At 44.0% G+C, this 12,755-nt stretch overlaps 2 protein-coding genes across 2 annotated transcripts; both read right to left on the bottom strand.

Annotated features, from left to right (window-relative positions):
* Positions 1-4,444: 4,444 nt before the first annotated feature.
* On the bottom strand, positions 4,445-6,052 carry LOC134206748 (uncharacterized). Its single transcript, XM_062682478.1, has one exon. The coding sequence runs from the start codon at positions 6,050-6,052 to the stop codon at positions 4,445-4,447; it is 1,608 nt and encodes a 535-aa protein (XP_062538462.1).
* A 630-nt stretch (positions 6,053-6,682) lies between these two features.
* On the bottom strand, positions 6,683-9,286 carry LOC134206747 (uncharacterized). The gene has a single exon (XM_062682476.1). The coding sequence runs from the start codon at positions 9,284-9,286 to the stop codon at positions 6,683-6,685; it is 2,604 nt and encodes an 867-aa protein (XP_062538460.1).
* Between the last annotated feature and the right edge of the window lie 3,469 nt (positions 9,287-12,755).

Raw genomic sequence — 12,755 nt, 5'->3', positions numbered from 1 at the left:
ATTTGAGTGGAAACGATTGATACTTGATTCTTTTGTCAGTTTCAAAGCTGTTTGTTTGAATTTGCACGAAAATGCAGACCTGTACAATAAAATCGTTTTCTCGGAATATAATTGTTTTTTTTTGTCCAAATTTGTATTCCGTATTCTAAATGGTAAGTTAAATTAGTGGTTAACACATTGGAAGTACATACTTTCGGGGCGCATATTGAACGTTCTTCCCATACAGGGTGAACACACTTGATATTAAGCTCATCAACCCAAATTAATGTATATGTACTCCACTATATTACAAATTCTTCACAAATTGTTGCGTTTCAAATCTTTTTAAATGTTTAGTTTAGGGCCTTCCCTAGTCTGGTGGTAATATGCGGGTACACAAAGTAAACCCATTCTAATTGTCGATTTGTCGGTCCAGTTATCCATTTCCTCATTATAAACGAATGCAATAATGGTATAACCTAATTCTAAATTTCATGAAAGATGACCGTCGTTGACGTGGAAAAGTGTCTCTTGCTTAAGTGAAATTCGAACGATGTAGCCGCACATGAATTTTAAAAATGATAAAAAGCAGTATGTTACCTCTTTCTTCGGTCACAAACGGAGATTAGCGCTACTGCACATTACATCGCTACTGGAAGCTGTGTAGCTATTCGAAATAAAAACTGATCATCTACAACCGGGACTAGGTATTCATTTTGATAAAAATAATCTAACTGTTTTTGTTTATTTTACATAGAATTTGTATTAAAAATTATTGTTACGATGCCCGTTCCCGCTAAATGTAGATAAATATTTGAAATGCTCCATCATTTTAGCAACACAGCATTCATGCATCAACATATGCCAGAGAACACAGTGCGGTGGTCGCGTCGGTTGGATCCCTACCGTCACCGTGGTTATGATTTTACCAATTTTCACACACGACATCGCTTTGTTCAGCAGCTTACGGTCACGGAAAGCTGTTTTAATTAATAATGAACTTACGAATTATATTCAATTTGGGAAACTTTCTCCTCTGTGTTTCCACGAGCTGTATCTTTTGTTCTACCGGGACGGGGTTTGCCTGATCGATGGAGATGGGGATGCATATTTCATGACACGTTGGGGGTAGCGTTAATTATTTTTTGAGTGCTGTTCTACCTTTCAGGACACGATAATTACGTACGTCCCGAGAGGATCATAAATGATTGAACCATTTGTGGTACTTCCAAAAAACAACGCAAATTGATTGCGAACATAAATCATTATTTCGTTTTCAGATATACATGATCAACCAACCCGTTCTTATGTTTTGGTATGGGAGAGTTTGTTCCAAACACCAACACCAATCTGAATTTTATTTCTGAATATTCTCTGGTCCTACCTCTTCGGTAAAATTAAAGTTTTAAAGTTATCACATAGGACAACGCCCATTTCTCCAACGTAAGACAATGGCACATGATCAACCTTGAGACGCTGAGGTAGCAAACTTGATGCGGTCATATAATACCATCCAATACAATGGGGTCGATGATGGTAACACAGGCAGATTTTTCACATTTGAACCATTAACGGATCCTTGCCAGGTCTATAAAATTGATGGGCCGAACGCACCCGCATCCCAAAAGTCAAAATTTATATTTAGACAACTGTAAATAATGGCTGTCTATTTCAAAGGAGGAGATAGCGCTTTCTTTCAACAAATTGACTTCTTAATCCGTTTTAATGCTCCATGTGTCATTAAAAGTCATTTTGTTTTTGCACGGTTAAATAAAATTTTCGGTACTACATGCAATGGATAATAATTAAGAGTTGAGTAAAAGATAATTAGAGTAAACGATGTTATTGGATACTGTCCTCTTGAATTTTTGTTAGCGAAAAACTTCACACTATGTACAATCGAACGTAATCATATTTCCAAATCAGAAAGCTCCTGTGTTACGTTTCAACAAAGTATGTTTACAGCCCAAGTGATGGTAACCTTTGCGGATGCGACCACGACCGCGACGCTTCACCATTCTCCACGCATTTACATAAGTCAGGGGATTAATATCAGGTAGGTATTTAGAATTCTCGTTCTCTCTGGTTCGTTAGCGTGAGTGACCGGTTCAGATTGAACCAAATAAATCTAGCTCCAGGGTGATGCAGCAGCCCTGTTTCGGAACTTGACGATGCTGCTGCTGCTCAGCTCTGTCTGGCTTTAAATTCTTCCGTTTGATGATGTACCAGAAGCACGGAGAACGCGAATGCTCTATTAGTGACGGTGGATGGATGTTGTGTACATAGATTCATAACAACAGTAGTAGCTGAAGTGAAGCTCCTCTTCAATGGGTTTCTATTTTATAAACGTGGTTACCCCACACAAATCACTTCTAGTCAAAATATTATTACTGCACACATTTATAACAAGATGGCCTTTAACGAAAAGTGGATACATTCATAACATTCTGTTCTTACCGGTGCCGTTGGAGAGACCCTAGTTCGGATGTCGGTTGGAATTCGCAGATCAAACGGAACACGCGCGACGTTAATGTAGGAACAACACTTTATTTTAAACGTATTAGATTTATTCGTGGTGTACATGCGCGCACGGTCGGTGTCGATAGCTAACTGACTTACTGCCCTGTGTACATAGTACGATACACAAGGGTCAGTGTGGTGATTTTATGCGCGATAATAGCCGACCGCGGTCGATCGGTACCTATCGTTAGAGAATGTGCAATAGCAATATTGATACGAGATGTATAAGGGAGACTAATATTGTTTCGGTGTTGTGGAACATGTCTGTGTTGCCAGTTAAAGTGGCCTATCTAGTACTAAACATGCCGGCCGCCTTGAAATCATAGGGATTTCAATCTAATGCTAGGGTAACTATTTCGACTGACACTGTTGCATTATCTTAATGCCTTTTACTACATATTTGAGGTTTGTTTTGATTTGCAAATTCTTATATACTAACAATTGCTGCTAACCGTAGCCAGAGAGGCGACGGTCGATGAACTATAATTCTGATGTTGCTGTACAGCAAGTGATGACAACGACGACTTCGTGGATGAATAGTTTGTGCTTTCGTTTCCGTGGAGTGTTGTTTGCTGCTATGGTGCTACGTACAAATTACCCGTTTCCTCGATAGGATCTAACGATGGCTTCTTATTCAGGAGTGTTTGCGTTAAGCTGTCCATTTTTCCGTCGTCTACAGATGCAGAGTGCTGACACATATCGCCACCGGGGTGGTTGCGATGAAGTTATCGTGATCGTTCGTCCTCTGGTGCTGAATGCTGACATCAATCGCCGCTAGAAATGAGAGGGTGCTTTTTACCATGAAATTAAGAACTATAACATAACTTGCCTGGAACGGAGGCCACCACGCCAGGTGACCCCCGGGAGTGCCCTACGCACTGATGACGATGATGGAATCTTCGCCCCAATTGAACAAGCGGTCTACTACGAAGCTGCGACGATGATGACTTGCCCTCCGATCGGGTTGATCAGGCCCTGTAGATGACTCGTCGATTACGTTTGCAGCGATGCCGAACAAGGGTACCACATGCTCGGTGAGAATTTGTTGGAGCTGGAGTGCTATGACCTTCGACGATAGTAATTATTTCTTAACGGAACGAATTGACGTCACAACGATTTTTTGATTGCAGGACGAACGACATCAGAAATGAAGCATGCTTGACGATAACTTGAAACCCAAAGATGATGATTGACGGAATGGAACAGCGTGGACCAGAGAATAGAACGTCGTCTTCCAGATGGCCGGTGTCCCCGAAGGGAACCGACGGGTGGCTATGGGAGATGAACATTCCATGAGCTTTTTGAAACATAATAAAATACAAACACTTAACTGGAAAGCGGAGGCCCTCATTAAGAAGACCTCCGCGGTGCCGGGGCACCATTGATGGAAGAGTTTATTGCTCTTCGTCTGTGGGTGCGTTATCCCTAATTGGAAGAACGCATATTTTGGAAATGGCTCTCTTGAACATCCCATCTTTGGTACGAACGTCCACTACTCGGACGTTTCCATCCGAACCGGTGTAGATTTCTGCCACTCGTCCCAATTTCCATTTTAGTGGAGGTAGGTTATCCTCCTTGACTAAAACCATAGTGTCGATCTTGATGTTGTTGCGCTTTTTGGTCCATTTGGTCCTGTTGTGCAGGTCCGAAAGATATTGGGTCTTCCACTTTTGCCAAAGCTTTTGCACGAAATCTTGTGATTGCTGCCAAGCGGATAAGCGATTTTCCGGTATCTCCTGGAGATCGGGTTCCGGAATTGCCGTCAGAGGTCTTCCTACGAGGAAGTGTCCTGGGGTCAGTGCAGCGTAATCGTTGGGGTCGCTAGTGAGAGGAGTTAGCGGGCGTGAATTCAAAATCGCCGCGACTTACTGAACTATAGTATGTAGTCCGTCGTAGCTTAGCTGCTGGTTCCCAACGACCTTACGAAAGTGGTACTTAAACGATTTTACCGCAGCCTCCCATAATCCGCCAAAATTTGGCGAACGGGCCGGAATGAAGTCGAATTGAATTCCTTCATCCTCGGCTGTATACGGACTACGGTATGCTGAAACTGCTGGTCTAGGAACTGGAGGCGCAACTCTTCCAATTCTCTGTTGGCCCCTACGAAATTGGTGGCATTGTCGCACATGACCACATGCGGTTTTCCACGAACCGCAACGAATCGCTTGAAAGCAGAAAGGAAAGCTTGCGTCGACAAATCCGCTACAACCTCCATGTGAACGGCTTTCGTTGCCAGACATACAAATATCGCCACGAAACATTTCACTGGTGTGCTGCGACGAACTGGATATTTGATGTAGAATGGACCACACAAATCTACACCAACCTTCAGAAAAACGGCTGCAGGGTTGACTCGAACGGACGGAAGATCGGCCATCAGTTGCTCGTGTACAGTTGGCTTGTTCCGGAAGCATGTTACACACTTGTGGCAGACGGTACGAGCCACATCGCGTGCGTTTGTGGGCCAGAATTTTTCTCTGACGGAAGCTACGAGTAGCTGCTGACCAGCGTGGAAAAGTTTACGGTGGTAGTGTTCCACGACTAATTTGGTAAACGGATGACGATGATGTAAAATCATCGGATGTTTGCGACTCTCCGGGATAGGTGCATGAGCAAGCCGGCCGCCAACTCGAATCGTTTTCCCAACCATAATAGGATTGAGCGCATGAATCTTGGACGAAGTTTTTACTTCTCGACTGCGAGACAAAGCTGCTACTTCTTCGGGAAAGCTATCCCCCTGGGCTAGGCGAACTAATACTTCAGTCGCTTCGTTCAGCTCCTGCAGCTTGATTGTCCCCGAATGTTTGCTGGCGAGGTTGTTTGGTGAACAGTTGTGAACGAATCGACGGATGTATGCAACTAATCTAACAAGATCAGTGAACGAAGATCGAAGAGCGAATAATTCACTTGGCGATTTCGCTCGAGCTGGCAGCGCAACAGTTGATCGTTCTTCTAAAAGGGATTGTTCGATGTCTGGTAGAGGGACTGTACAGTTTGGCCACATTGAACGATCTTGCCGCAACCAGAGTGGGCCTTCAAACCACAACGTTTCGTATTTTAACTGTGCGGGAGTCATTCCACGCGAGATAATATCTGCGGGATTATTTGCACCAGCAACATGGTTCCATACGCCGCTGCTAGTAATGTGCAGGATCTCCGAAACACGATTTGCAACGAAGATTTGCCAGCGAGATGGTGGAGAAGCCAGCCAATACTTGACGATTGTCGAGTCTGTCCAAAAGAACGGTTGGAACGTAATCTGAACGCTATGGCGGACCTTTTCGTATAGATGGCTCAGTAAAAGAGCTGCGGAAAGTTCGAGTCGGGGTGTTGATAGGACTTTCTTTTTCCGCTTCAGGTCTTCCAGTGGTGCAACCCTTGACTTGGCGGTGATAAGCCGAGCAGTTATTGTACCATCGCTAGTGACACATCGAAGATAGAGACAGGCACCATAAGCGGCATTTGATGCGTCACAGAACCCATGCAACTCTACCGTGGCAAGATCGTTGGAGAATGACACCCAACGGGGTACGGTGAGAATATCCAATGTCATGAGATTCGTTCGAAATTAGGTCCAAATCCTCTGTAGCTCCTCCGGAAGCGAATCGTCCCAGTCACATTTCTGCTTCCATAAAGTTTGCAGGAAAATTTTGGCTTGTACAACTACCAGACCAATCAACCCGAGTGGGTCGAAAATCTTTGCTAGCTCCGACAATACGATTCTCTTGGTAATACTTGCCTCCGATCCAAGGTTTGGTATGGTGAATCGGAAGATGTCGGCTGCTGGCTCCCAAATCAAACCAAGTGTTTTTACTGCAGAAGTTGACGAGTCCAGTTCGAAAGAAGTCCGCTCATCCCGAAGCCCAATAGGAACGTCAGAAAGCAACTCATCGCTGCTGGAGCTCCATTTTCGCAAAATTAAGCCGGCTGAGTTTGTCAGATCTATTAAATCAGCTACAAGAGCCTTGCCTTCGTCCAGTTTATCTGTTATTCTTGACAATCTTTGCGGCGGCAGCATGTGTTGTTTCGCCTTCACTTCCTAAGCGTTGCAGACACTTTGTTGAAAGGTAGGGTGTAGCGCTAGTTCCATAAGTGACTGTGGTCAACTTGTATGATTTGACGGGTTCACCAGGGCACGATCTCCAAAGGATGCACTGGAGTAACTGATCCGCACGGCGAACGCTTACCATCCTATACATTTTGCCACGTCTGCAACGAGTGCATGTCTCCAAAACCGGAAGCGTAAGGCAATGGTGTGCAGATCATCCTGGACAACTGGACCCACCATCAACCCATCATTTAGGGAGATTCCTGTTGTCGTGCGGCATGAAGCGTCGAATACGACCCGGAGTTTTGTGGTGGTGCTGTCAGGCTTCAATACAGCGTGATGTGGCAAATAGTAGACAGGTTCTTCTCCTTCTAGTACTTCTTCCATATGGCCCATGGACTTGTATTCCTCGATGAAGTCGAAATACGCCTCTTTCAAAGCACTGTGTGTTGAAAACCGACGCTCTAGTCCATGGAATCGCTTTAAAGCGTTAGCCTTGGAGTCACCCAATCTTTGAATGACAGCTTCCTTCTTTGGTAGAGTGACTACGAATCTACCAACTTCATTGCGGATGGTAGTTCGTTCGAATATTTCTTCACACGCTGATTCTTCCACGGACAACGTGCCTCCAGCGTGGCAAGACTCGAGCTCCCAAAATTTGGTGAGCAGATCGTTGAGATCAGGAGAAGTGATAGGATGAGAATAGGTTCGTTGTGCTACTGGAGATGATCCAGGTACACGGCCAGAGACAACCCATCCAAAAACGGTTTCATGAAGAGTGGGTCCACCGTCGCATAGTTTGATCTTGCCTCCCCCCAGTAAATCGTAATAATACTCAGCACCGATGATCATATCGATTGATCCAGGCTCAAAGAACGTAGGATCCGCCAACATCAGGTGCTCTGGAATCGCCAAGTGCTGCACATTTACGTATTCGGTCGGCAAATCGGATGTCAGCTTGGGAAGGACATGTAGCTGAATGTGCTCCGCATAGGAGGAGATTTTCAGCGACCGCGGCATTACGGTTGCGCTCACCGTTCTTGATGATTTCGTAGAAGTACCCTCAATACCGACTATAGACAGGTGATCAGGCAATCCTACTAGTTTAAGCTTCTGGCATAGACTCCGAGTGATGAAGCAGTATTCGGAGCATGAGTCGAGAAGCGCTCTTGCAAGCTGCATGTTTCCAAATTGGTCTGTTATGCGCACCAAGGCGGTGGACAACAGAACTTGACGGGATGGAATATTGATGCTCACCGGCAGTGAGTTAGTGTTATGAGAGGGAGTACGATCTGTGGTGGGTTGTGGGTGTGAAAGTGTGCTTGCGATTGGGAATGAACTTGTGTTGGGTCCTGTGCTTTGACTTGATGTGGCATGGTTCTGGGCGTGTGGCTGTGTTTGTTGGTTATTCGCTCTTTGTGTTCGTGTTTGTTCTTGTGGGACGGAGGAACCGATCTGTGACGACGTAGCAGCTGTTCCGCCTTCTGTTACACCGGAATGCAGAAGAGTATGGTGCTTTCGTTGGCAGTGTCGGCAGACACCTTTCGTGCAGAAACGAACTAGATGCGACGATGAGAAACAGTTTAAGCAAAGACCACACTTTTTCACCTTCTCGTAGCGTTCAGGCACTTTCATTTTCAGGAACCGCTGGCATCTAAACGCTGAATGCTGGGCTTCTTCACAAAAACGACATCGATTGGCAGATTGCATCGGATGACTCACAGAAGTTTTTTGTTTGCGGAATTCGGTGTGGGTGGGAGCTTTCTCTGGAGCAATAGACTGGAGCACAGAACATTGGTTCCGCAGAAATTCGATGAGCTCTTCGTACTTGGGTACTTCTTTGGAACAATGATGCGACTCCCAATAGCGAAGCGTTGTCGAATCTAATCTGGAACACACCATATGAACCAGGATGGTGCTCCAGTTAGCGGTATGCTCCCCGATTTTCTCCATCATTTGAAGGTTCCGATCATATTCGCTGAGTAGGTGATTCAGCGCTTCGTAGCTTTCGCGCTTCATCGGCTCTACAGCAAACAGAGCGTCTAGATGGGCCTTCACTATGAGCTTCCGATTCTCGTAGCGTTTCTGCAGAAGATCCCAGGCGATAGCGTAGTTTGCTGATGTCATCTCCAGCGCTGCAACTTCCTGCAATGCTTCACCCACTAAAGATGACCGTAAATAGCTAAACTTGTCCATGTCGGACAGCTGACGGTTACGGTGGATTAAGCTCTGGAACATGTCTCGAAAAGTAACCCACTCTCGAAGACGACCGCTGAAGCTTGGCAATCGCAGTTCTGGCAACTTCACTGTCGATGTAGGATTAACTGCTGGCAGCGAAGCGACTGGAGTCTGTACTGCAGGTGCAGCACCTGGAGTGGATTCGTTTTTTAACGATCGCAAGGATGAACGCAAATCGCAATAAACGTCTTCGGTTTCCGCGATTACTTCTGCGCTTTCTTTACATCGCCGTTCGGACAGAATCTCCAATCTGGCAGTTCGTTCCTCGGAACTTTCCTTCGATTCTGCTACACCTTTTTCGTCGATTCCTTCCGCTACCTCTTCGATTTTTGAACGAATCGCATAGAATTTCGACATGGCCGCCTCCAGCATCTCTAACCTAGTGTCGATGTGCGCGTAGTGCTTCTCTTTCTTAAACCTATCAATAAAGCGCCTCACCCCATCGAAGGTATTCTGTAGCTGCCGCGCTTGCCGCTTCAATTCCTTCAACTCACTCGCCATCTTTTCTTTATCACTCTCCGACTATTATTTTTAAGCACTGATTGTCTATTTAAGCCAAACTAATTGAAGTGAATCAATCCAAAATAGCCTAAGCTACACCGAACAGTCACAGTTCACAGTTAATTAGTATCACCACCACTAGTTTCTGAATTCGAACTAAGTCCGCACTGTAATTGATTCAATCAATCAATGGAAATTGATAGTCATATTCACACATCACTTTTAGCACTATTCCACAGTAATTCGACGATTCGCGATTCCTCAACGTCCCACGGGATGACAATGACAGAATTCAAGCAAAGTGGTTGACTGCAGCAGGGGAACCAACCGAGCGAACAACAAGCCAGAAAACGCCAGCAGAAACCAAGACCGCCAATCAAGAGGACACAAGGATCAGATTCCCAAAATAAAATCGCATGCAACTATTTCATATTTAATTGGCATTTCAGCATGCCGTTTTATTGCTTCAATTACCCACAAATTATTTGGTGCGCATCTCATGCATGATGCCACCACAGATCACGAAATAGTACTTCCCCGATTCCAATCCTTATTCCGTTCTGTAATCCTTCCAGGTTTCCTCCCACGCTCTCGTGTTCCTCCTCCGTGGTCACCAACTAGCAAGCTTCAATATGGGTCAGCGACCGGTCAAATGATAGTGTTGGATGGTTCGATGGCTGACTTCACTTATTATCTGCTTCTCTTCACGGCGCTAATGGCCGACTTCAATTGCCCACTGTTCACTCTGATGACGGATACCCAAGCCAAGCCGATAATTTAACGATGGCCGGTATCAACGTCACTAGCACTTTTGTTCCTCTCGTAAGTGTCCAAACACGCGTTTCACGGTACCGATTTTCGTGGGTTTCTCCAAATTCCAACGGTCGACCGGCCCGTACCCGGTTCAAAGGACCAAAAATGTTCTTACCGGTGCCGTTGGAGAGACCCTAGTTCGGATGTCGGTTGGAATTCGCAGATCAAACGGAACACGCGCGACGTTAATGTAGGAACAACACTTTATTTTAAACGTATTAGATTTATTCGTGGTGTACATGCGCGCACGGTCGGTGTCGATAGCTAACTGACTTACTGCCCTGTGTATATAGTACGATACACAAGGGTCAGTGTGGTGATTTTATGCGCGATAATAGCCGACCGCGGTCGATCGGTACCTATCGTTAGAGAATGTGCAATAGCAATATTGATACGAGATGTATAAGGAAGACTAATATTGTTTCGGTGTTGTGGAACATGTCTGTGTTGCCAGTTAAAGTGGCCTATCTAGTACTAAACACATTCATTATAATTTAACACATGCTGGCTTCGAATGGTAGCTGTTGTCCTTATGATAAAAATCGATCACGGTTTGTCTCTTCTAATCAAACCATTTATTTTTTTAAGAATAACAGCAAATGTTTTTCAAATCGAAATAATTGAAGTGCCATGTTGCCAATCAAACAGGTGATCAAAATTCTAACAAAGAAAATCAAACCGTTTTCAGCTAAGAATGGTTCAATGTCAGTGAAGCACTAAGTAGCCCTCATTTTGTTGTTTTGTACTGCCGTTTATACCAGATTAACTGGAAATTTCATCCACGATAAGACAGTTGAGCTACCTACTAAAATACGGTAGAGAGAAAAAAATCGACAATAAAGCAAATAGAAAATGCCATATGAATGCGATCATATTGCTCAACGCTAATCACGCAAACTCGCTGCGCACCTCACCTCTTAATAGCCTTTAAGTCAGTACCAATTTTAGCTAGGTTTTGCCCACCCATCTAATTTTCGCGTTCTGAATGCGGGTGAATGATTCTCCCAATAGTTGGATGCAATTCGTATACCTAACCGTTTTCGTTCGGATTGCTGTACGAAAGTGGTAAAAATAATCTTTTCGTGAGAAAAGGGTAAACATAAAGATATTTTGAGTGATCCAATACGAGGTTCCATCAGTGCTAATGAAATTGATAATAAATAATTATTCACTCTACTTATTCAATGCCCTTCACTCACCAATTGCGAGTATTACACCTGAAACCTGAGAACGTAAATGTTATTCGCTTGCCTCAACAAAACAAGGAATTATCGTAATCAAGTTCTATCTGTTCCATCTGGATCACGTCTCCACTACCTGGAAAGACCTGGATCTAGTTGAGGTAATTAGTTACAGAATCGACAGATAGGAGCGGGCAAGTGATGTTCTGTACATTAAACAAGCAGCTTCAATATTAGACATAGCATCCGGAATTACTATCCATCGTACTTGCCGCGCGAAATTCCACCGGCGGCGGCTTGATAGATCATTTTCAACAATCGTCAGCGCCATGGCAGCGACACGTCTTTGGAAATCGGCAGCTTGGGTCGGCGCGAACTAAGTTTATGCGTCAAAAATACAATTCTTTCATGAAGTTTCTCGTTGAGTTCGTTTGGACGTTCATTGAGGATTTTCTCGGGGCATTTCTCCATATATTCCTCCGGGAGTACCTTAAAAAATTCTTCCGGAAGTTTATCTAGGAATTCCTCCGGAACTTTCCCAAGATTTTCTTTGAAAATCACTCCAGAAATTTCTCTGGAAGTTCCTCTGGCAATTCATCTGGAGGTCCCTACATATTTTCTTTAAAAGTTTCTCCAGGAATTCCTCCTGAAGTTCTTTTAGAAATTATTCCGAAAGTTTCATATGAAATTAGTTGGTAAGTGCTTTCATTCATTCTTCGGAAAAATCATCCAGGAATTCTTAGGGAAGCTTCTCCTGGAATTTCTCGAGAAGTTCCTCCAAGTTCCTCCTCTTCCTGAAATTCTTCCAAAAATGCTATCAAAATTCCTTCAGGTATTCCCCAGGAAGATTCTTCAAGATTTTTTTTCGGAAATTCCTTAAGCTATTCCTTCAAATTTCTATTAATTTTTTTTCGGGGTGTAGAAACTGCATAGGAGATATTAGGAAATTCAGCCGTAAATTCCTTCAGTTCTTCCCAAAATTCCTTCCGGAAGGAAAGAATTATTATTCCGATTCTCGTTGCTACTAGAGCCCGAGAATATCTCTGCATCTCCACGATTGTCTTGATATATTATATTGTATTAGTTACAAACGATATTATATTTGGATGCACTACAATAGGCGATTCGATCTGTGTGATGGGATGTATTAACATTCGTTAAAAATATCCTACTCACATTTCTTCCTATCGAACTGGCGTGTTAAACGAAGCCACGATTAATTAACTTACCGACTGCACTAAGCACAACAAATTGATTCTTGAAATCACTCAATCATTCTGTGCGCTGTTTAAAACACGGTAAGGGGTCGTACACTTATTACGTAAGCAGTTTTGCCTGCGTAATATGTGCACGGCTCCTAAAATGCTCCTTTTCTACGAAAAACGATTTATCGCGTACTAAATAATTTGCTTAGGGTCTGTTCACAAATTACGAAACGCAAAAATACAAGTTTTTGACCCCTTCCCTCCCCCTCG

The sequence above is a fragment of the Armigeres subalbatus genome, chromosome 1 (genome assembly GCF_024139115.2).
Source record: "Armigeres subalbatus isolate Guangzhou_Male chromosome 1, GZ_Asu_2, whole genome shotgun sequence".
Lineage (NCBI taxonomy): Eukaryota > Metazoa > Arthropoda > Insecta > Diptera > Culicidae > Armigeres > Armigeres subalbatus.
Note: the sequence above shows the minus strand (reverse complement) of the source record. Positions and strands in the feature narration are given on the sequence as shown.

What these genes read in the sequence shown, in the direction of transcription:
- LOC134206748 (XM_062682478.1), bottom strand. Translation starts at nt 6,052, where the DNA reads ATGACATTGGATATTCTCACCGTACCCCGTTGGGTGTCATTCTCCAAC.
- LOC134206747 (XM_062682476.1), bottom strand. Translation starts at nt 9,286, where the DNA reads ATGGCGAGTGAGTTGAAGGAATTGAAGCGGCAAGCGCGGCAGCTACAG.